This window comes from Leptosomus discolor, chromosome 7 (genome assembly GCF_034619465.1).
Source record: "Leptosomus discolor isolate bLepDis1 chromosome 7, bLepDis1.hap2, whole genome shotgun sequence".
Lineage (NCBI taxonomy): Eukaryota > Metazoa > Chordata > Aves > Leptosomiformes > Leptosomidae > Leptosomus > Leptosomus discolor.
The window spans coordinates 57,033,288-57,057,886 of record NC_141397.1 but is presented as its reverse complement, the minus strand read 5'-3'; the positions used below and the strand labels follow the sequence as shown (position 1 = coordinate 57,057,886).

The 24,599-nt window shown below is 35.9% G+C and overlaps 1 protein-coding gene across 1 annotated transcript in view; it reads left to right on the top strand.

Moving 5' to 3' along the window:
- LOC147415301 (uncharacterized) overlaps positions 1-24,599 on the top strand; it is a 255,888-nt gene that overhangs the window by 119,947 nt on the left and 111,342 nt on the right. The window contains 1 exon segment of the mRNA XM_086468610.1: positions 10,852-10,913. Coding sequence (XP_086324736.1) covers positions 10,852-10,913 — 62 coding nt within the window.

Below are 24,599 nucleotides of genomic sequence, written 5' to 3'. Positions count from 1 at the left end.
GAGTTGTGTGTGCTTTGATCCCTGTCTAAGCTGGTCAGAGACTGGTCCTTTGCAGCCTGAGATAATTTGTACCCGACTACACCTTGTCCCAGAGCTGTAGCAAAGCATGCTTCTTGGGAACTCTGCAGAAAGAATTCCTGAAGGACTAGAGATGACCTTGCTTGGTCATAGTATGTCTGACCCCATCAATCTTCCAGTATGTGTACAGTGCTTAGAAGACCAAACAAGTAAGAACCAAAATTACCGGGAGAATATTAATTTATTATTAAAATTAATATCTTTATTGGTGCAGTTGTGTATTAGTCAATGAGCTGTCATTTAAATTATGCACTGTTAGTATAAACTTTTGTTTCATTCAGTAACACGAATAGCTGGTTTGGGATGTTGTACAATATAGTCATGTAGCGCTGACTCAGTTGGCAGAGTAGTTCTCAGGAGGCTGATTATTGTATTTTTTTGGCAAAGATTTACTTTAGTATCAGGATGGATATATACAAATGTATAGAAAGAGAATGTAGGTATGTATATGCATGTATATACACTTTAACAACTTTCTGGTTCATTTTGCTCTAACAAACAGTCTAATTGTCCAATCCCTTTTTAAAGAATTTATTTTAACACAGATTCTATCAGGCAGTGTCTCTTCCATAGAAGTTTTAGTGCTTTCCTTACTTTGTTACCTTCATTGAGTAGTTCACCAGACATTTGGTATTACAGCTGTGCTCTCAGCTACACCGTGCTTACAATTGTTATACAATAGTAGTATTGCCAACACAGTAAAAATATAAATCTTTGTTTCAAAGATTTATTTGTAGAAGCTTAAGAACTATGTTATTGCTCTCCAATAATTTTCGTAAGATTTTGACAGAATATATACATGGATTCATCAGAAGCAGATTCAGTGATCGCTTTGAAGACAATTTAAGCAGCGTGGTATGATCTGCTCTTTGCCAATTAGTATCTGTTACCAGTAGGTAATCTCCAGTCATCGTACACTTGAATGACTGTTGCTTATTGTGGTTTCTGGAATTTAAGCTGCTACTTTAGTAAAAAGTGGTTTTGGCTTGTAAGATTTTAGCTTTGCAAACAAAATATTTATAGAGGTTTGAAGTTTTTTTTAATGTTACTGTAACTTAAGTACATATTTTTCATTTGGAGAAATTTTTACCCACCTAATGAAACTGCTCAGAAGACTTTAGGTCCCTTTTAGTATCATTCTTTTTTTTCTCTTCTCATAATTTTCAGAATTTTAAATTTTCAGAGTTTTATTTCCTCTCCCTCTTCATGCTCTTCTCTTTTTCTTTGACTTTTCCCCTAGAATGCACTAGAAAGTATATTAAGTGAAATTTTGATATTTTTTTTTTCTGAAATTGGTCTGATAGGAAAGGCATTTTATACTGTTTCTCTTTTTGCTCTTCAGGTGATTTAGCTTGACTTTTTTTTTAATAAATCTAGAAATGGTGAGGGGTTTAAAACTTTTTTTTTACTAATCTGTGTAGCTAGCTACTTTGGAAATAAAAATTAAGAACTTGAGCAGTACAGAATTGTGAGGAATTCATTGGATCATGAGGTCCATTTTCTTGGAATTACAGGGGACAATGTTATGTCATTGCCACAAATAATCTCTTAATCAAAATAAAGCTGACTTCTCCTATGAAGACCCTCAGTAAAGATGGGATGTCACAAAATCTTATATTTAACAGGGCTAATTTCAAGCTGACATCCTCTTGTGATAGGAGCTTCTTGTGTGTGGAAGAAGTTAGCCACAACATAAGCAGCACCCTACACAAGCTGCATGGAATCAACACATGTAGCTATCATCTGATAAATGGATAAGGATTATTTAAATACCTTTGATCTCTGTATTATTAATATGGAAAGTATATATTTAAAGAGCAAAATAAGTATCCACTGAAATGCATAGTAATATTCTTAAATGTTTTATCACACATTAAAATTTAGGCATCAATACTGAAAAACATCATTTCATCAAACATTTGCAATAATTTATACTTCAAAAAAATTAAGACAAAATAACATTAACTCATCACAAGATATCTTTAAGTATAAATTTTGATGGCATCTTTAGGGTTCCTTACATCTTTACATTTAAAATTTTGAAACCTCCTGCTCCTCCTACTTTGCACTTCATTTATCCCGGTAGGAAGACAGAGTTTCCTCGGCAGTCGGCTTAGCTAGAAGAAGACATGGGGGTTGATTTTGCTCCATGTGGCCAATTATGTTGACCTTTGTGATGGAAAGCCTGGAATCTCGAGTTTTCTTCCTATTTAGGACTCCTTCATAGCAGCATAATACATTGCTGCCATGTCAGTTTGTGGTCTAATATTTTTACAACCCAGCAATGCACATTTGGAGATTGTGATTAGCATCCTTAATTCCTAGAAAAAAAAAAAATTTAAAAAGCCTTGTTAGAATGCTGAAGTCTAAAATAGTCCACCTGCTGTTTTAAAGAGTATTATTTTAGTGCCCTGGGGACATGCAAAGTTGTAATCTACTGATGTCAGGATTAGATTTTATAGGGCTTTTTTAATGTAAGTGTTTTTGATAACTTGGCAAAGCATTTTCTGTTGTTCATTTCTGTTTGATGTTTCTTAAAAACGGCATTTCAAGATCCACAGAGACAGTAGCTTATAAAAGGGATGATGTCCCATTTCTGTTTCACCATAAGATATTATTTATTTGATAATAAATTAAGAGGATTGTCAACTAATCACAAGAGAAAAATATTTTCCTGTAGTTATTAAGTTGAATTTTACTTATTTTATAATTCTATGGTTACTGAATGTGGTGGATTTGATTTTCTTATTGTATGAGTAACTTTTCATAGTGACAATAATAATAACATAAATATACAAAAATAACATAAATACACAAAAATTTGATTCCTTTAATGGAAGTGTTTGTGCTACTCATTTTAGTGTGCCTGACTGACAGTAGGGAGGCAGAGAAATTTGGTTTGCATTCAGTAGTGCTTAGATTCACAACTGCTGTTGCAATAAAATGCCTCCATCATTCTGAGATGAATGAGTGTTCAGGTAAGATCTTTGAAAATTTATACTTTTCCTCTGCAGAATTTAGGGTTTGGAACTGAACTAGGTGGTACTATCTCCTGTGGACTTAGTAGGGAATCGTCTCCCAGTCATAGCCTTAGTGATGGTGGGCTACCTGCATCACCCTGTTTCAGTGAGAAATTTAAACTGAACCTCTTTTCCCTGTTTACAATTGTTAAAGTCTCTGTAACTAGCCACATTTTACCTATGATAGTCCTTCTCTCCTCACCTTTAAGTGTCTTGTAATAACCTTATTTTCTGAAAAAGAAGTTTAGAATTTTTTTTTTCTAAAGAAGGGATACAAGGCACTTGGGGCAAAAAGGTTCATGATCACATATAGGTGGCTGCTGCCATGAAGACTTGGAGTTTAAGACAGTACATGTCTGTATGGACCATTATTCTTTTGTTTATGTTTTTTTCCTTATTTAGATATTAGAGAAGGCTGTTTTCTAATCATAAACATACATTGCTGTTTGAATTAGAGTTTGGAAAATGTATGAGCGCTAATCTAAACTTTTTCAGTAAAGATAGTAGTGTTTATGGTCGCTAATTTGTTCATTAAATATCACTTTTTGGTATGCACCTTTAATTGCATGCAGCCTATGAGTTTCTTAAATGTATTGAAACAATTCTGTGAATAATTTCTGCAAGTAACTTTCAGTTTGCTGTGCTTGCACACTGCTCCTTAGTACTCACTGAACAATTGCTTTTTGCTATTTTGATGTTTTCCTTATGCTCTCTGCCTTTTTTTTTTTTTTTTTCATATTCCTAGACGCTCATGAGGGGAATACTCCTTCCTGTTAGAGAGTAGGGAGATCTGAAGTGGGAGAATTGCTGAAAGGTTTTGGGGAAAACAACAGTGTTTTTATACAGGATACCTAAGCCTTCTGGTTACCCTCAGAGAGGATACAAAGTTAGATGAACCTTTTATCTCACAACAGAGAATGTGGATAAAATCCAATAATTGTCTTTTCCTCTTCAGAGCTGCTGAGGCTTTTAAGCCCTTCCTTCTTCCTTCTTTCACATCAAGGATGTTGGTCCTTTGTCTGCTGGGCTCTTTGTCCTGCGGTTGATCTTAGTCAGCTCGCTTGTGCCAAGCCCTGAGTCTTGACTGTAACAGAAATCCAACATACAGAGATTTGCTTACTGGTGGTGTGAAATGGTAGATTACGTTAGTGGTTTACATGTGAATGAATGATCATGGCTTGAAAAGGGTCCTATGTGAAGTCCTTGCTGCTGAAAATGCTACTTGTGCAGAAGGACCCAGGACTTACTGCTACGTGATGAGGGCATGTGCTGTCCTGTTATGAACCATTTGCAGCCCCCTCTGCCAGTCTCTCTGACTGCCAGCTTGGAGGAAGGAGAAAGTTTCCTGTTGCAGTTTTTAGGCAAAGGTAGGACATTTTAGAGGATGTATCTCAACCTTTGAGCTTGTAGCTCTGAGAAGAGTTGTTTTCTACTTGAAAACCAGAGTGATGGTTGTTACTACTATTCTTAATTTGATTAAAATTGTCACCTTTCTGTCATATTAAGGTGATCATGTCATTTTGCTTGCCTTCTAAACGTAGTTGCAGAAAACAGGTGCCAGGTGTTGAATTCTAGCTAAACCAAATTTGCTTAAGACAAACAGTCACAAACCTCAGTGTACATATGGTTCAGCTGATCTTTCTCTTTTCCCTCGTGCAAAATGGGTAGCAAAATAATATACGGTCCTAAAGAAGAATCTCAGTGATCCCAATTTATCAGAGTGCTTAATTGGGTCTGTGAATTTGGCCTGTTGACTGATGATGATGAAGCTTCTCAGGGGGCTGCTATTAACACTAAAATTATTTAATATTTTATTAATCAATTACTGTTTTATGCAGATTATGCTGCTATGGATGGTCCATTAATAAAATCTGTACTAAATCCCTAGAACAGTTTTCTAACTGTTGAAAAATGACTGATTAATAGCAGACTCCTACTAAATGTTAAGAAAACAAAATGTACATTTTTTTTTGGCAGTAAAAGAAAATTGCAGGTAACTCCAGATGAAATGATAATTAGAACAGCAAGTGGCACTGTGATGGAGCAAATTAAATCCTTTAGGTATCTTGTGGTTATTTTGGATGAATCTCTACTTTCTCTAATCACTTGGATTATATTGTTCAGAGAGTAAATTTGTGATTGAGGGATTAATACACATATAATTTGACTCTGGATGCCAAGAGAATTGTAGCTCTCAATGGTAAATATTGTCAGTTACTTATTCTGGTTGTGTAATTTACAATGCAGCTTCCTGATAAATTCTGATTCTAATCCTATCAATATATAGTAGGTTTTGTGTTTATTTGTTCAGATTGGTATGAAATATCATTGTATGTTATATGGGAAAAGAGAGAAAGGGGAGCAAGAGTCCCCAAATACCTGCTGTTCTGCTCATCACTACTACAGACTGCATTGGGAGCATTTTAGGGCCCTTGCCTAATCTCTGTGGTGTTATATTCTTTCTCATCCCTCTTCACAACAGTGAAGAAAAATTAGATTTTTCCATCACACGGATCACAACCACTGCAAAGGCTTAAGAGCCTGCACCAATGCTGTCTAATACATGCTCTACTATCTGTCACTAGATGAGGAGGTGAGAAAACCACTGGTCAGTGAAATACCTGTCTTTGTTTTCCTATAAGGCAAGATACTTAAGGATGAGTCTGGCTTTAGATATATGATTAATCCCATTTTAATCAATGTGATTTAAGACAGATATGTGCTGAAGTACCTTGTTGAATATTGGTGTGGAGAGTGATACACAGATTTTGAGATAGAAATATAGAACAGATCTGTTTGTGGTTTGGGGTGAGATTTTTTTTTCTTTCTCTCGCCTTAAACAAAAAAGATATTCAGAGATAACAAAAAACCGAAATCTGATTATTACAAGCAAAAGTTTAGGGATATATTAAACACATTCAAATCTGTTGTGAATTTGAAGAAATTTTGGTGCTATTTGAAGTAGCTTATTTATTTTTTTTGTATTGATTATTTAATAGAAATATATTAGGTTTTATGATGGGCTAAAAATAGTTGCACAATGGGAAAGGAAATATTGAATACCTCTCTCAAATTCTGGGGCAGTGTTAATGGATCAGGTAACACTGAGTACTCTTGAATTAAATGGAAAATTATTCACCACTGATGAGTCAGTAAGGGAAACATCAGAAACCTGTTGACATAAAAACGGAAACAAAACACAGACTCAGGTCAGGGGCCCCAGTCAAAGATTTTGTGTGACTTTTGGTTATTTAACAAGTAACAGTTCAAATCACAATGTGGACTGATTTAAACAAAAGCTCTACTGTATATGCTGTTAGTGATCAATAGTTTAAAGATATTAGGATTGTTCCAGATCTGGAATTTGGAGAGGTTTACATCTACGTTTTGTTTCATCCAGTGAAAGAGAAGTGGATACATTCAGTGAACATCTATACAGTTCTGTATTTTTCTTAAATGAAACAGGATTCAGTCTTGCCAAGTTTGGGTTTTGTGTTTGTTTATGCATATTTTCAAGGCTTAGATAAAAGGAGACTTATTCAGTCTACCATCAACACACTGCCGTGGTTCAAGGGAGAGGGAAGAGAACCCCCAGTATATACAAGGAATTTGTGAAAATCTGAATCACATAGATATTCTTTTATTTACAACCATCATTTATATTCTATTTAAAGACAAATTAAATAGGAAATGAAAGGAAACATAATACAGCTCTGGTTGAGGCACAAAATGGTAATTAAATCAGTGACTATCTGCCTGACAGGTTGTTTTTTTAAAAAGAAACTCTCTCCTGATTGTTACAAATTTTGGTTTTTAAAGAAGTGTGAGGAATCTAGGACCTCAGCAACCACTGGATCTGTATACATGCCAGATACCAAATTGCCATTTGTGTCTTTCTGAAAATTATTCATGTGTCCTCCTTGTGTCCAGTATTTTTGTTGGTATCTCCGTTCAAGGAGTCCAAACTCACAGGTGTGAAGTTGCTAGATGTAAAAGTTGTTGATATTCACCATTTTAGCGGAGAACTTACAGTGTGTACTGACCTTGAGAAAATATTTTTGCTGTGTAACTAACTGCTGTGTGGTATGTGAAGTTTTTTTCTGCACAAAATGTTACAAAGAATGCTGTTTGCAACTGTGTGTGATTAATGACTTCTGTCTCCAGTGTACATACAGTAGCACAACCAAGCAATACACTGTGAGAGTCCTGTAATTCCCTGAAGACGTATTGTCACAGTGAGACACTTTTTCAGTTATTATGTGGCTTTTCGTGTTCTGTTTTGGTATGAACAGACAAATATTTATTCATTTTATACAGATTTTCTCCATACCTTCTGTTGTTCTAACATCTTACAAACATACAGGTACATATGTAGCCATAATAAAACTGAAGTTGAACACTAAAATAGTAAGAGTAATACATACTGATAACATGACATACAATAAAAGCATCCTAAATTCTCTGGGAGTGAGTTGTTATTTGTGGAAGCTAAAATGCACCAAATTCACCTTTTGTATTATTATTTTGAAATTTAGGATTTGTGTGTGTGTGTGTAGGGGAGGATAGTTTTGTAAAAGGCAACTATTATCAAGGTGCTGAAATTAATTGGCTGCTTTAATTGAGGTAGATTACTAGCTAATGCTTTCTTGAATACAGTAATTCTCCTATTAAATTATCTTTGAATAATTACCTGAAATTTCTCAGCTGCAGGGACTGATGGCTATTTAATTGCACAGTGATGTTGCTATATAATTACTTAACAAGGTGTCCTTTAATAGTTTAATTCCCCTTTTCCAAGAAAAAAAAATAACTACAAGTATGATTTTTTTTTAAGTGCCATCATTTTATTTATTTTTTTTACAGATAACTTTGTATCTGAAACAGTAAAAGAAAGCTATTTGTTGCCTTGCTTTTAAAAGCAAAGATTTGGACACAGAAGAGTTTCAGAAACAAAAAAAAAATGCTTAGGCATTCCTTTAGTTTCACTATATTTACAGATGTATAGTGGACAGAGAGTTGTCCAGCTAATGGTGTCTCGTGTGCTGAAGCAAGAGAGTCTGACCAAGATTTTTAAATCTATATTTATTCCTTCTGGCCACAGAGGGTGAGGAGATTGTTGTCTTGCTGCTGGTTCCTAGCTGGAAAGAGTGAGAAGAGAAAACAGCTATTTGATCAAAGATGTTGAAACAAAAGACTGGACTGTTCAGAGGTCACAAGAAAAATAGCCCAGGATCATGCTACGGGACATAAATTTCCTTGGTAGTTCAAGGATAGACTGGTTTTTGCTGACAAGAAATGCCCTATATTGAACAACACAAAACTTGACAGCTATAAAGGAGCTTGTTGTTATACTAAAACTTGAGGCTGGAACTGTGAAGCTGGATAGAGCGTTCTGGAAAACTGAAGAGAGGTGTGGTAGGATCCTCTTGCCTCTTTAGTTTAGATACATAAACATTTTAATTGATATGTATATAGATCTGCTGGACCTATACATTACTCCAAAACATTAAGTTCTGAACGTTGAGCAGAATCAGTGGTCCATCTGAAATATGAGGACTTTTAAATTTCCTTTTAAAACAGCATCATGTGCATATAGGGGTTACTGATCACTATGAGTTCCACACTGCTTCCATGCTGATCCGAGGAAGGTGTGACCTATGAACATCTCCACATGAGAGTCTGGCACTGATCGTCAGAAGCTTGGGACTTTGATTTTGCACATCTTAAATCTTAAATTGCCTTCAACATATATGGCAGTCTTTTACAAGTGGGTCAATGAGATTGGTGCAGAGCATGTACAAAACAAAAACGTATGTCGGTAACAGAAATTTTTTTGAACCTCTTTGAGGAAGAGTTCCAAAACCCCTATTTGTATATGCCACTTTAAGACCGGAAGAGAATGATCAATCCAGTATTATAGAAATATTCCCTGTCCACAGGGATTTTTTTTTTCTTTTTTTTTTTTTTTTTATAGACAAGTCACCAAAGGATAAAGCTAGCAGAAGAATGGCTGGTACTGGATCAGAGCAAAGATACACGTAGACCAAGCTGTCAGAAATAAAGGCATCAGTATACTACATGTTGTTATTTCATGAACATACAGTCCTTGATTCATACCTTCTAGTGTTATCTCCACTTTATCAGAGTTGACTATCAATGGGGGTTTTTTGACGTCGATTGATCTTGCAAGCTTGATATGAGATCTTCATTGCCTGATTTTCAGAGGTGTTCAACTTCACAAGATGGCCAACAGCCATCAAATAAGGTACTAAAGATTAGATTTTTAATTAGAATAAACTGATGTAGAGCTGTTGACTGGATGGGATTTTTGTCAGTTTGCATAAATAAGGCTGAAAATTGCATGATGCTCTCATAATATTTTCCTTAATGCTTCAGTCAGGGACTGACAAACCTAAGAACAGAAAAGAAATGGTTTAGCCCTCATTTTTTGTCTGAGCACAAATCCATGCCTTTTCTCCTCTAATTTCTTTGTAGTTTATGTCAGCAAGACAATTTTTTTTCCTTGGCCATGAGGAGGCTTGGGCCTTTACCTCATTTGATTAAAAAAAAAAAAAAAAAAAAAAAAGTCGTAGTTTTACAGAGTGACCCAGGCAATATCTGGGACTGAAAGACTCCACGGAGGAGTTGAATATGAGCAGAGCTCTTGGCTACTGCTCCCTTACCAATGTTGCTGGTTGTCTTTCACCTGTTGAGCTCAGACTCTTCCACAGCAATAAAGCTGCACTGTACTGCTGTGCTCATATTTTCATTATATGTTTGTAATAATATGAGAACATAAACAAATACTATTTTTGTGCTGTATCCAGAGAACTGAAATTATGACCAGAGTTCAGCTGTGCTAGATCCTATACAGTGGTTTTTTGTCCTGTCTAGACATAGGGATGGAAATAACAGTCCCTAAGGCAAAATACTAAAGCTCCTTCCTCATCCTAAAGCTCCTTCAGCCTGCTGGAGGTAGGTGGTGTGAGGGATAGGTGATGTGATGTACAAACAGAAAGATTAAGGGACGTACAAGTTGCCTCTCCAGAACATTTCCAGGTCTCCCAGAAGTATGTAAGCCTCTTCTCTGCTTCTCTTGCTTTCGTATTCTTTTATTTTTCTCCTATTTTCATTCTTCTTTGCTTTGACCTCTGCTTGTTCTTCATGTCTTTCTCCCCCCATACAAACCCTCCCTTTTCATTCCCGACTCTTTCTACTTTACTCCTCCCCTCACTCATTCTCTTCAGCATTGCAGCAGTGGTAGTCAAAAGAAGAAAGGCACAGAATTATCTGTTACTAAATGGGTGGTGCTGATGGAAAATTAGGGAGGAGGAAAGGGAGAATTAATTATCTGTAATGTAAGGGTTAAGAAATAAGATTTTTCCAAACTAACACTAATATCTGAAGAAATCCTAAATTTGTGAGAAATGTGAACATTCCTCCTTCCTTCATCAGAAGCCTCTGCAGCTGTAGTGTTAGAAAAGGAGAGAGAGGGTCAAACCTCATGTTTTTATCCCTGCTTTCTGTAAGTAACCTGCAAAGAGGGTTTTTTTCTCAAGGTTGCTGAGCATCTGCTGCTCAAATTTCTCTGCTTCTTAGGAAAGATGAGGTGTAATTGTAATCTGTTTCTTTGAGATCCTTCTATGAAAGACATGAAACAAGTACAAGTGTTATTGCTAGGAGGCAGTGCATATAACCAGTCACTGACTAGCAGACCATCCATTAATTTTTTTTTATTTTTATTTTTGAAAAGGTATGCAGCTGATATGGAGAATATGCCAAGTCAACTGGATGAGTCAGCACAGGCTACACAAAGTGAGTTTGTCTGGTTTTATTTAAAGAAAAATATTCATGCTCCAAGTCAATTTATTGCAATATTACCTGCAATTACAAACCCAGAAAAGTGCTGCTAACACTTTCATAGTTTTTTATTGGAAATGTGGCTGCATATCCACCTATGAAGGAGCAGGCAGTTAAGCTACTCTGTGTGTGCGATTGTTTACCTACCAAAAAAAAATTAGTCTCTACATGTCATTTTTTCAGCATTGTCCTTGAGCAAAAGCTGATAACATATGTTAACACTAGAGAATATCTGTCCACAGAATTTTCTTATGAAAATTTCAAAGAAGTGATAACCAAAAGCATTTACTCTTGTAAATATGTTTTGCAAATATGTCTGTGTTGGCCTGAAGTGTCACTGACTACTCATCAGCACAATAATGTTTTTGAAAATCATTTTTCTGCTCTGGAGTAGAAATGCATCAAACATTGTCTCAGTACATATGAGCAGACGCTATTTTTGTAAGCGTTTTGGCTTTATGATTATAAATTAGATGGAATGCTGATAATGTCCAAACAACCTACTATAAAATAAAAAATACAAATCTAATTGCAGATTCCTTTTACTTGAAGGGATACGAAAGACGATATGCAGATGCTCAGACCTTCTGTAACCCTACACAATGCTTGGGGCTGGAGAGTGATTTTCTGAAATTTGAGAGGGGAATTAACAGATGACATGAAATTGGTGGCAAGTGACATTATGTTCAACCCCTTTGCATTACTTCATACAGAAAATTAAGCAGAGGAAAAGGTTGTGGTCTTCCTTACAAGGTTTTGCTGCTACAGATATGAGATTGTTCAAGTACACACTGAAATAAACAGCAATGTTTGAGTTGCACTTGGTGAATTTTGTGGTAAGACCACGGATAAGAAGTCATCACAAGGCTACTCTGAACTGTGGGGTACCCACGAGAGAGGGAACAGAACTTCTCTTGGCCGTTGCCAGAAATGGGAATTGCAAACAGTGGTTTTCTACAAAGGCCTGTTGTGAACACAGTTTGGTGAATCAGGGAATCCAGGCCTCAGTTTCCTCAGCCTGCTGTCGGGAATGAATGCTGTCCTGTTAACAGTTAAATGAAGATAAAGTGCTGCTATTTGCTCTTTCTGAAACTCTTTCATGTTTTTTAAAACTAAGACTCATCGAACACAGATCATCACCTGTCCTTATAAACTCTATTGCTTTTGATTTACTTTAATACCAAACTTTCAGCAAAATGCTCGGGGAGGGGAATGGGGAATGGCTTTCCCACGAGAAATTGTGATTCTGGTTTAGGATTGCATCCTCAACTAATAGGTCAAAGGAAAAAATAGTACTTGTGTATTTTTTTGGTGTGTTTTTTATAGTTTCCTCCTTTTCCCATACCTCAATCAATTGCTGTTATGGTTTGGAGCAGAGCAAATAAGTTACTTTATACACTTGCAGTTGTAACAAAAGATGTATATCAGCTTGGATGTTTAACGCTTTTTTGGGATTAGATGTAGCCATACTGTATTAAAAAAAGAAAATTTTCTCAAGGTGGAAAATCCAAATATGTTGAAAAAAGACAAATTTAAAACATTTAGTAGATTTTCTTTTTCTGTAGTGCATCACTTTTTCTGTTGAATGAGTTGAAGTATGAAGGACACAGTGAGTTTTGCTTCTCTTCGTCATTTTGTGGTATGCCTTCAGAGGATGGGCTGAGGTGAGTCCCGTGGGAGGGCTGAGGGGGCAGCGCTTTCCCTTGTGAGCTAAAGGTCCTGCTTAAGGAGTAGGACGTAAGCAAAGTTTGCAGGAGGGGACAGCAAAGATGACCATTGTAGAACTGAAAGCCTGCAGCTCGGACAGAGGCTGTAAGGTGGCAGGGAGGAGCATGCAGCATTCAGCAATGTCTTCAGGGTGACAGAAGGAAGAATTTCCTGGGGGCTGGGAAAAGTGACTTGTAAATCAGAGTCCCTGAGTCTGCTGGAAGTGGGCAAGGAGGCAAGTGGGCATGGACCTGCTTGTAAAGTCACAGTGGGCAGGGTTAGAGCTGTGAGTCGTCGTTATTTCAGTTCTGTCCAGCATTACTGATATTGAAAGAAATATAATAATAATAATAATTTAAAAACCCAACTGATATCAAGAATTGCCCAGATAAAGCTGCTTTAATAAAATTCACATAGCTTTGTATCTGTGGAAAGTGATGCTAAGTTTGTGCATTTCCATACTTCATATATTTCATTTTTTTCAACTGTGATTGTGGAAGTGATACATTTCATTTCATTATTATGTAATACTTTTTCTGGAGAAGTTATCTCTAATATCTGTCTTCAGTTGTGTGATGCATATTTTAATCTAGACTAGAAATAGAGTTCTCAGATCTAAACTTTGCAGCAAATATCTCAACCTTCTCCTGTCTCAGTACAAGAGAGTTCAATGTGAATTGTGCCACAGGTCACGTCTGGGTGTTTGACTCTCTGACAAGGGTATCATCTCTCATGTAATGGATGTGCACAGTGCCTCATACTGTGCTTGCTGTTTCTCCTTGCCATGCACAGCTGTGGTGGTGTAGGTACATCCAGAGTGCCATGCTCTCAGGTGGCTTCTTGATCTCTACTGGGAAGCTGATATCCTGCTGCTGTGCAGCACCAGAGCTTTTCGCCTGCTCAGGCATCCCATATACCAGACTGATGGTTAGTAGGATCAACTCTAGCACCTGCGACGCTGAAGCAGGAGAGAAGATCCTTAACTCACTCCATCACAAAATGTAGACCCTCTCTAATATAGAGTATTTAAGTGGGGATGAATCAGTAAGTTAGTTCAGAGTCCATGGGACTTAACAGGTGTGATAGGGTTTCTGTCAAAAGGATGTATTCATTGCTGTTCCTTGTCTAGATTAACATGAAAATATGAAAAAATGTTAAGACGTGAGGTCCTTGGGTGAAGGAGAATTTTTTCAGTTCAAGTTGGCAAAAAAATTGTTTTCTTATGAAACATTATAATTATCATTATTCATAAAACTTAAAATTCTTTATCCTGAAGCAAAGTAACCGTATTCTCTTCAGCTGTATTTCTTGTCATGCTGTAGGAAAAAAGTAGATCTCGATTAGCTGAGTTGTATATCTGGTTCCTGTTAATTGTGGATGATCAAGCCCTGTGAGACGGTGGCTGTCCTTCAATTTGCCAAATATAACATTAGAGAAATTATAGTTTTGCAATGGATGCATTAGTCAAGCAGCTTTAGATGTTTTTTTACAAGTAGTTTTTACTGATACTTTGTTTATAAGGCTGCAGTCCTGGATACTTCATGCTTTGAGATAGCTAGAACTGAGGCAGATTCTCTGTGATTTGGAAAGACTGGGGTTTTTCCTCCTACTTTTAGTGGAGGGCTAGTACTTGTTTTCTTGGTACTTCTTGGGGTGAGGAGAAGACAAATTTTCCTTATCAGGAAGGTTGAGAATGAAGCATTTTCTAATACTCTCCATACAAACAAGGTACTCTGACGTTGTAGCAATTACATCTGATGTCAAGTTTGAAGGTATGCATATATTCCTTATTGCTAAAACCAAACTGTTCGCAAGACTGCTCTACCTTTAGATCTAGACTTTAGTACTAGGAAAAATCTCAGAATAAAATTATAGTTAGAGTTGCAGATTAAATTATTTGGATCAAGCACACTAGGTTGAACTTGTGTCCTTTGGCTAGCACATGTTTAACTAGGTCTTCTTTTGTGGATCTCAGGAAAAAAATGAGATGTTAATTCCTAAATTTTGTGTCAAGGTGTACAGAACTCTCCTTCCTTTTCACAACATCTTGTGATTCTAGTCCACGCTCCTCTTTGCTTTTCCTGAATCCTGCAGCTTCCTTCTGTCTCAGATTCTGGATACTGGCTATTCACTTCCTGGTAGTAAGGGAATACTTACCTCGTTTCTGACTTTCTGGTGAACTTTCAAGTTCTTGTTATCTGTATGATAAGAGAGAAGATATTCACGCTCAAAGTGGTCATAAAATATTTTGTCTCTGATTTAGATTTACCTCATCCATTTAAAGAATAAAGACTGAAACATGGGCTATGAGTGTAAAGTTGGCAGATTCATGTACAACTGCCGTATCTTAAATATCAAGCTACAATCATTAAAAGAAGGACAATGTAATTCTAATTGGCCTTAAGCCGTTACCTCTTGGATTACATGTGATATTATACTTACACTAACACTTAAGGACACTTAGATGTCCAACTTGGATCATGCTGCCAAACTCTGGTTTTATTAATAATAAAGGAAGCTCTTTTCTTATGTAGGTATGAGGTAGAGTTAGGACAAGCTTAACAATGTATCTGGCATTGAATCTAACTAATAGTGTTATTCAAGAGAAAACAGTGTCCTTTAAAATTTTTCATACTTCTGTAGATCTTTCAATGAAAAGTTCCAGTTATCTTTATTTTAATACATTCCTTTTGAAACCTTGAAGATCCTAATATTCGGCCTGAAAATAATTTGGTTTCATGTTACTGTGAGTAACATTTAAAAGAGTGATGCTCAGCAAAGAGAGAGCAGGCAATGTTTTGTGCCGCCCTTGCCCACGGTTAGAGGCTGCAGTGGAGCTGCAGCCGGGAGGGGGCACAACGAGCAGCTTGTCCCGTTAACCCTTTGAAAAGGTGATGGCCCAATCGGGGTGAATATATGCAGGGTTTCACAGACCACTTTTTTATTGCACTTCTAACGCATGAGTGAAATAGTGGCGAGGAGAAAGAGACGCAATATTACATAATAGAAGAAATACATTTTAATTTTCTTTTCCCTCACATCTTTTTGCCTTTCATTCATCTTCAGTCTTTAAATGGTACTTAAGACATAAAATATCTGAATAGTATTCCTTTGATTATAACAAAAAACAGGTTTTCTAGATTTGTATAAAATCTTGGTTTTTCAATATTGTGTATCTGGAACACTGTAAAAGTTAGGTTGCCACGAACATGGCTTATAGGCACGTCATTCATGTATGAGAGGTGTAATCGTATCTATAGGTCCTGAGGATACATAAGCTTCAAGTAATTGTTAGATATGACATTCTTACTTTGAGTAAGACTTGGCACATTGGGCAATGAAGTATTTGTGTGCATCAAGTATTTGCTAAAACGCTTGTGTAATTTGCATGAATAGCTAGTTGCACACATAAGTACATAATTAATTAGCTGCCTGTGCTATTAACTGCTGTGGATGTACAGCTTATATCAGTTTGCTTTTTTAGGAGTGTTTGTGCGAAGTTTTTGGTGCTTGTTTGATACATGAATAGAGAAAGAATAAACAATAAATATGGCACTTTTTACTTATAAGTATAATCTGTACAAAATTGTTGTCTTTGTAAGCTAGCAGCTGTTATTTTTAAAAATATTACTTGATGTCAAAATGTCTAAGAATAATTTTCAATCCACTTTTCTTCATGCTGACCTGTAAATCCAGACAATACTGTCACGTGCAACTTTAGCTGAGGTGTTTAGACCTCAGTAACAGTTTTTATGTACAACTCCACATCTAGTGTTCCAACTTGGTCACACAGTTCTTAATTTTTAAATGTGAAACATTTATGAAGGAGAATGGAGTTTGAGAGCTGAAGTCGATGCAAGTTCCTTCCTTGCCCTCACTGGGCTATGGATGAAACTTATCAAGGCCAGTGAGGGGCAGGTTGCTTGCACAACAGTTAGAGAGTCTCTTCCCTATGAATGAATAAACCATTTATAATTGTATTTTGTAAAGTGCACAGTTGCCATACATGGTATGAGATTTTTTTTTTTTCCTCTGAATTAGGTTCTTTGTACTGAAATGTGTAGTTAGCACAAATATTCATCCTGCTCTGCTGTATAAGCTGAAGAGGCCCAGAGGAAGCTATGAATGTGCAACTCACACTGACATTTCACTCCTCAGTCCTTTGCCCTGATATTGTAACTTCGCTATTTCTTGGCAAAGGCGTAAGTGGGGAACATATCCAGCTAATACAAGAAAACTTTTAACTCTTCATGAGTGATAAAATTCAGGGCCGAAAATGGTGATGTTATATTAATTGAATTCCCTCTTCCTTTTTTATATTTGTGAGTTTTAGGAGCAGGAACCTCACGCAGTTATGAAGCAACAAAGATGTGTGTAGACTGCTTATTTCTTGAAAACCAACAGTAAGAGCTACAGTACTTAGAAAGGAACCATAATTGCTCTAAGCTTTTCCTCTTCTGGGGCGTATAGTACTCTGATCTTCATAATCCCGGGCACTGAGAAACAGAATAACAGTCATCTTGTTTAAAGTAAAGTGAAAAACATCAATTGCATCTCTCCCCCCGACTCTTACCCCAGCAGTATTGCCTTGAAAAGCAATTTTCCTCCAGAAACACTGACATATTAGTGTCCTTAAAAATTAAGATGTTGTTTCATTAGTCCTTCAGATTCCAAAAGCAAATTACCATCAATACTCTTTGACTGTCTTAAATGAATGTAAAAAATAAAAGGATGCAGTAACAGCGAGGTTTGTGTATTTTAAATAAAAAGATGTATGTTTCACATGCGACGTTTGCAGTGGACTACTGCTTTGATCAGAATTAAGCTTCAGAATTAAGATAGCTCTAATAATCAACATCTGCATGAAAACGTGCATGCTCCTCATACGTAAGACTTCTATTTTTCTAGCCAGGCTCTCCCTATGTATTTTATTACAATGTCTTTCCATTGGTATTTTCCTTCAAAGTCACATCAGAAATAACTAATAGACAGAATGCTTGTACACATGCTTTAGAGCAACAAACAAACAAAGCCCCCCAAGTAATTGTCAGCCCATGTCAGCAATTCAGTTATTAGGATCACATAAGCCCATGTCTTATATATTCCACCCAGAATTGTTTTAAGGTCCTTGTATGCATAGAATTTTGAAATATATTATTTGAATATAAAAGTAGATTATGTATTTCCCCTGTGGCTGGCCAAATGTCTTTCCAACAAAGGGTAAAATAAGAAGGCTATTTTTTTGTGTAAAAGAGTGATCTTTTTAGTCATGCTTGATTGCTTTTTCAGGACTGTCTCCATTTATAATGAGATATTCTTGGACTCATTTGAACCAGAAAGTTTAGTAAAATTGTTACATTTTTGCATAAAATACCTTGAATTGTTTAAACTGTCTTAAACTCAGTATCTTTTAAATATATGTGATATATATTGGATCTTTTGCTTCACAGAATGAACATGGCATGAAATGGAAATATATTTAGCATATTTAGAAGAAATATTTGTTTTAATCTTTCATACTTGTCAGCACTTCACACTAATTTAGTCTTATCTGCTGCTAAGGAGTTACACAGTAAGGGATGCACTTGTTATTCAAATCCCTATTAATGTTCCATATCATAGTTTGGCAAGAAAGCTGTTACTGTATTGGACTATGATACAGGAAAGTTTTAATTATCTGTACTTTTCAGAGAACTTGGACTAGGACGTCTGTGCTAGCGTGCTGAGAACAATGATGTGAATTTACTCTTATCAGCAATTTAAAATAGCACTGTAAAATGTGTTCTGTGATACTGTTTTTAAAAGATCTGATGTGCAATGAAATGTGCAGAGCTTGAAGAAAAAATATTTTTTCATTATAATCACAGTGCTCAGATAAAATGGCAAGTATGCAATGCTTTAGAAATATTGATTTGTAGTTAAAGGTATATTTCACTTTAACTAAGTTTGTGGTTTACAATTGGAAGACACACAATCATGCTCCCATGTTTAGCTTGAGTCTGGTTCTTGCATTACTCTGTAGTTAATGTTTTCAATGCATTTTGTAAAATATTTCATCGTCATGGTAATAGAGCTTAAGTAAGCATTTCTGTACTTTACAGGCAGAAAATATCTCTATCAGTTGTAGATCAAGTAGCAAAACCCTACAGCAATTCTTTTTCAAAGGAACAAATTGTTTGATATTCAAAATTTTATTTTACAGTGTATTCTTCAGGCAGTATGAGAAGCAGCTCTTTTACTTCTGAACCCACAGCAAAAGCCTGTGTCTCGTCTCTCCTGTAATTGTCCGTTCCTTTTATAAGGTTTATTTTTGCCTGTGGTGCTGAACTGAAAAAGTCACGCAGCTAAAATGTAGTTACTTCATTTCCAAGTAAAAACAATAGTGTTTTCATGTCCATACTTATTATTATTCTGAGAATGTACTAATTTGTTACATCCAAGATGACGGTTAGTTTGGTCCATGAAAGGGGCACTGTGCCAACTACTGCAGTTAAGTAAAAGGACTTCTTTCATGGAAAGTAGTGGGACAGAAAGTAGCCTGCAGTGCATGTGGGTACGGGGAGGCAAATTGCCAACAGAGTCATCCTGGTATCAGGCTTTACTGTGTTGGGTTCTGAATGAAGCTAAAACTATGATTTCACTAAATGTCGGCATGGGCAGCCAAATTTTCAAACCACTAGTGCTCTAAGGAGCAACTGATAAATGTTTTATCCCTGCGGGCTGTAGTTGATGTTGCACAAGGATTTTGCATGTGCTCAATGCATTATCATTCTTGGCATTAAGCTTAGATAATTGTCTACTTATATTGAGCCTGTAATAGCAAAATACAAGTGAAGAGGCATGTTTTACAAAGTAAAACTATGAAATAGGTTTAGCTATATTACTATGGATTTTTTTTTTGTTCTATCCTACTAAATTTGAATGAGAATGAAGTATGATTCTATACCTTAATTCTGCTCAAACCAGGGTGGTCTCATAATTTTGTTTTACATGCATGACATTGCTTAAGGTCATTAGTTGTAAATCTTCGTATAAAAAGACTGAAAATATATTCAGTACTTTGTAGTTACCGAATACATATTTAAAAGCCTCTATGAAAAGTCGGGACCTACATGGCAGATTTTCAGTTACTGAATGGTCAATTTAATGATGTAGATTAGCTGTATCTAAACAGTAAATGGAGATAGGCTGTTGCAAGGCTTTGATGAATCTCTCTGATGCATATCCCAGTTGATCAATTTTCTAATTTTAGAGATGAGTATTCTGCTTTTCAATCCTAATATACTCTCTGCTTACATTCTTTTTGAAATTTAACTTATATGAGGTGTAACTTTATTTACATCTTTTTGTTGTGTTGCTGTAGCTAGTCTAACAAACGCAAGTCAAATTTGAATTTGGCATTTCTGGTTTTGGGAACTAATGTAATGGTCTCATTTTTCTACTTATTTTTTCTCAGTGTTACCTGACTTCTAATTAATTACTTAAATCACTATTGTATATTAAAAAAAGAGCCTTCTATATTGCTTTAAATGTTTTGAAGAAAAGTGGATTGCATTGACAGATTTTGTTCAATGTGGTTAAATACAACCATTAAGAGTTTAGCAGCTAAACTATTAATAGAGAAAAATTACTTCTTTATCACACAGATAATTACTGAAATAGCTGTACATAGTATGATCAACTTTATTTTGTATATAAATTCTGTTTATGCAGTATCTATTGAGAATATGTAGGGAGCTTCATGTGTGAATATTAAGAAATATTTAAATAATTTATTTAGCAAACCTCCTGTTTTGTTTTATTGTTCATGCTCCTGGAACTGAAGTAGTTTCTGCAAATGCGTGAATTAAATTTTTTTTTTTAAACATTTTCAACATAAAGGCTACTAGTGTCAATCTATTTGATAAAATACCCTCAGAGACATGCAAATCCAAATAGGTTATTGAGTATACAATTAATTTTGTCTTTACAAGTGCAGGATCTTTAACATATAAAATAATTAAATATTTGTAATAAAGCAGTTAACTCGAGCAGTTTATTGCTGCGATTTGCAAAACTGCATTGAGCCGCTTTCTTTTCATTTCATTGATGGAGGAACAAACATTTCTTTAATAAGGATACAGCACATTCTAATTTTGCTGCAAAAGCTTAGATAAGGATCAGGCCCCCTCTGAATCACTGCTTTGACCTATGACATTGAAAGTGCTGAAGCGCTTTGGCAAAAGAAGAGTTAGTCATTCATTATTATGCACAGGACTTTCCAGTTCTAAAGGGGCTCTGTGCTTTCTCTCAGATAGACTTTGTTTGTTGGAAATGAGAACTGTATTTTGGCAGTAAAGGACAAGAACTGAAGCAACTCCACAGGCAGACTCATTATGACATAATCCTTCATTAATCCTTATTCTCTATTAATAGATCATGACAGAAGTTTTGCTTTGGTTGACCATCTTCACCAGCAAGCTATGAGAAAGCATTAGTAGACAAATGTCCAAACTCAGCTTTTAGGGCTATAGTTTTATTTACAGTTTTAAGAAATATGTATTATTACCTTGGAGAAGTTAGTATACTAAGGGATCTGTTTTCTTCAAGTGTACCCTAGCTATGAATCTTAGAAATGTGATTTATCTATTGGAAAATGGATTACTTATATCACTTACCTAGCAGATAAATACACTGTAAAAATTAGATGTTGAATGCAGACCTGCTGCAGGAAAATATAGGGATGCAAGGCTCCATCAGTAGTGGGGGTGGCAGTGAAAAAACAAAAGGACTGAAGGAAGAGAGCGTAACTGGCATGTGAAATGAATGTGCCAAAATACGACCAAGAGAAGAACAATCTGATAGCTTTTTGTTTCAGAGGAAGATCAGGAGAAAAATATGGAACACAACTGTGGAGTGTTTTAGAATATATTTTTGTAACAGTTACAAAAAATACTGTTGAGTTATTTATTATAAGAGAAAAATTTTTAAGTCAAGAATGACGAGGTTCATATTTGCCTGATGTAGCAATGTATGATCCTTGGCCATTCTCAAGCCCTCATAGACAGGCAGCAATGAGAAAACAATAAATGGTGAGGAAAAATAAGTAAATTAAATATTTTTTATGTATTGTTGAGCATTGAGCTGGATTTGCTTGCATTAGATCTTGATTGTTCCATAGCGTATAGGACTTCAAGATCCGTTTGCTTCTGTGCTATTCCTGTAAGGCTGTTGATGACAGAGTAGGCTAATGGGTTTTGGAATACAAGTGAGGTTTTCTACCATATTAATATTTCCAAATGTAGTTTGAATATAAGCCAAAATGTAATTTCTGAAACAACTGTCTGTAGCCTACATAAGCTGTACTGCAGTATTTGTTCATTTCAACTGCAATGATCTATGAGATTTTAGTCATGTAAGGGAGTAAACTAGATGACCTCCGCTGCCTTCAGTGAAATTATGCTGATTTACATCCATTGTGAATTAGGTCACTAATTTTATTACATAATCTTATTCTTTTGTATCTCTTTGTTATGATATATTCCCTGTAATATCCGTTTGGAGAAAAATGGTGTGGAAAATCCCAGTGTTTTACAAACTGAGTGGAGATTTGTTCTTTTAACATAAAAAGTGTATTGGATCTTTGAGGCACTTCCAGGACCCAATGCCTAGAAAGACAGGTGAGAAAAACAAGTACATCTTAAAATAAAATAATTATTCAGACAAAATTATATTTGCTCTTAGGAGGACAGTATTTTATGTCTGAAATTCTCCATATATTATTCTTTTGTGTAGCTTCTTAGCATCCTGGTCTTTTTGCTCAGAGAGGTATGGAATGTGAATAGATTGTCAAATTTTTCCATAGGGAAGTTTCTCCTCTAGTCAAATAGAGGAGATAGTGCAATGTGTTTTACAATTTATAATTTTTATTGCCATTTAATGTAGTACTTCACATAAACAGAAGCTCTACACTTGCTACATCCTGTAAGAAACTGTTGTCAAGGTTTTTTTCCTTCTGCAAGTAGCATTTATTAATTCAACTTTTCTGCTGAGAATCGGTTTTGAATTTGATTTAGACATAACATGACCTTTCAGATACAGGGGTAGAGAAGAAATGGGAAAATATAATTCAGAATTTCTAAACTGCTTATGTTGTACTCTTGTTTTGCATTTCATTGGGAGAATGCACAATAAAACTGACTTCTGAGTATCATTTTACTCCTCTTGCTACTCTAGGCATATGCACGTATAAAATGTTGATAGCTTTGATGCTAGCTGTGGTTACATAAAGGCCTTTGAGTGTTCAGGTCTTGACTCAAGCTCACTGCTTCAGCACATCTGTTTTTAATAGCTGCTTTCTGAAGACTGGGTTTCTGATAGTAGGCAGTCCTTTAATATAGTAGACAAAAGGTATAACAGGATCCAGTGGATGGACACTAACACTGGCCAAATTCAGTCTGGAAATGAGATACCAACTTTTAACACTGAGAGTAATTAGCCATCAGAGCAACTTACCTAGCAACAAGCTAGAATGTCTATCATATTAGACTTTAAAATTGAAACATCATGTATTCAAACAGGTGCTATGCCTTGAATGCACGTAACAGGTTCGAAGAAATATGAGGTGAATTCCCCACTAGTCTGTTATATGTGGCTTTAAAATAATTTACTGCATTTTCTGAAGTTCAACCTTCATTCATAATTTACTGTTATACTAATGTATATGGTTCAGATTAAATTGTCTCTGATTACTGAAGCTTCTGTGGTAAACCAAGAGAAAATGAATGTTTCATCAAGTTTTCAAGTATTTAAAACTGGTGGCACCGTGTTGGCCTGTGGCACTAGCACACTTACCCTGCAAGAACCCAAATTGCCGCTAGCATCTATAAACAGTAACACTATATTGTCTTTTGCATCGGATGCCCTTCTTTTGGCACTGAAATCATGTCTTTGGAAAAAGCTCTTCTCAGCAATCTCAGAAAACAAGGGAGGTTCAGCATACCTAATCAGCCATTTTACTAATATGTCACATCTTAGTATTCAGCTTTTCATTGGACACTACGGCAGGCTCTAGGATGTTAGATATGCATCTGTATCATGGATTTAAATCTTTTTTTCTTAAGGTTAGACAGAAGTTTTTCAGAAAATGAGGTGGTGGGTATGATGGATTGCAAACTGAATGATACCATGCTGTTGTGAGAAAAACAATATTCTGGATTATATTCAATAAGTTATGAAACAGTTGTTCTGTGCTGCTTGTCACTGACAAGACCAAAGACAAGAACTAGTAGACTTAAATTGCAGCAAGAAAGATTCTTGGTTAGAAAGAGGATCGTTCTAGCAGTTAGGATAGAAAGTCACTGAAATAGTTTACCTGGAAATTTATGAAGTCACCGTCATTACAAGTCTTTTAATAGGTTAAGCAAACCTCTGTTGGGAGTGGCATAATCGTAGATGATCCTGCTTTTGTCAGGGGAGTTGAGGTTGGACAACAGGAGGGTGACGAAAGTGTGAAGGCCAGACTAGTACTTAAGGTTTCTGCCAGCAATCCTCTCCTTAAATAAAATAATGGTTTCTCTAGGTAACCCGTAATATCCAGAGGATCCTGGGATCTTCTGTGAGCTGTCTCTCCATATAAGAAGTCAAAGAAGCAGCAGAAGCCAACCTTCTCTATTCTACTTCCAGGAGAAAGTGACTTTGATAGAGGTAGTAGTTATAGGCACAGTTGTAGGACTGGCAGTTGGCCAGATAATATTGGCCACCTCCTCGAATGAGACGACAAGAGGCACCAAAAGCACTGACATCTGCCTGGTCCTATTCTTACTAGTAGTAGCTATAAAAAATAAGCAAATCTGGCAGAGTAAGAGAGAAGAGAGCAAAAAAACCTATATAGCATGTATTCTCCAGAAAGCTGACAGTTTGGGGTGACCAGTTATCTGCTCTATGAGAACATTG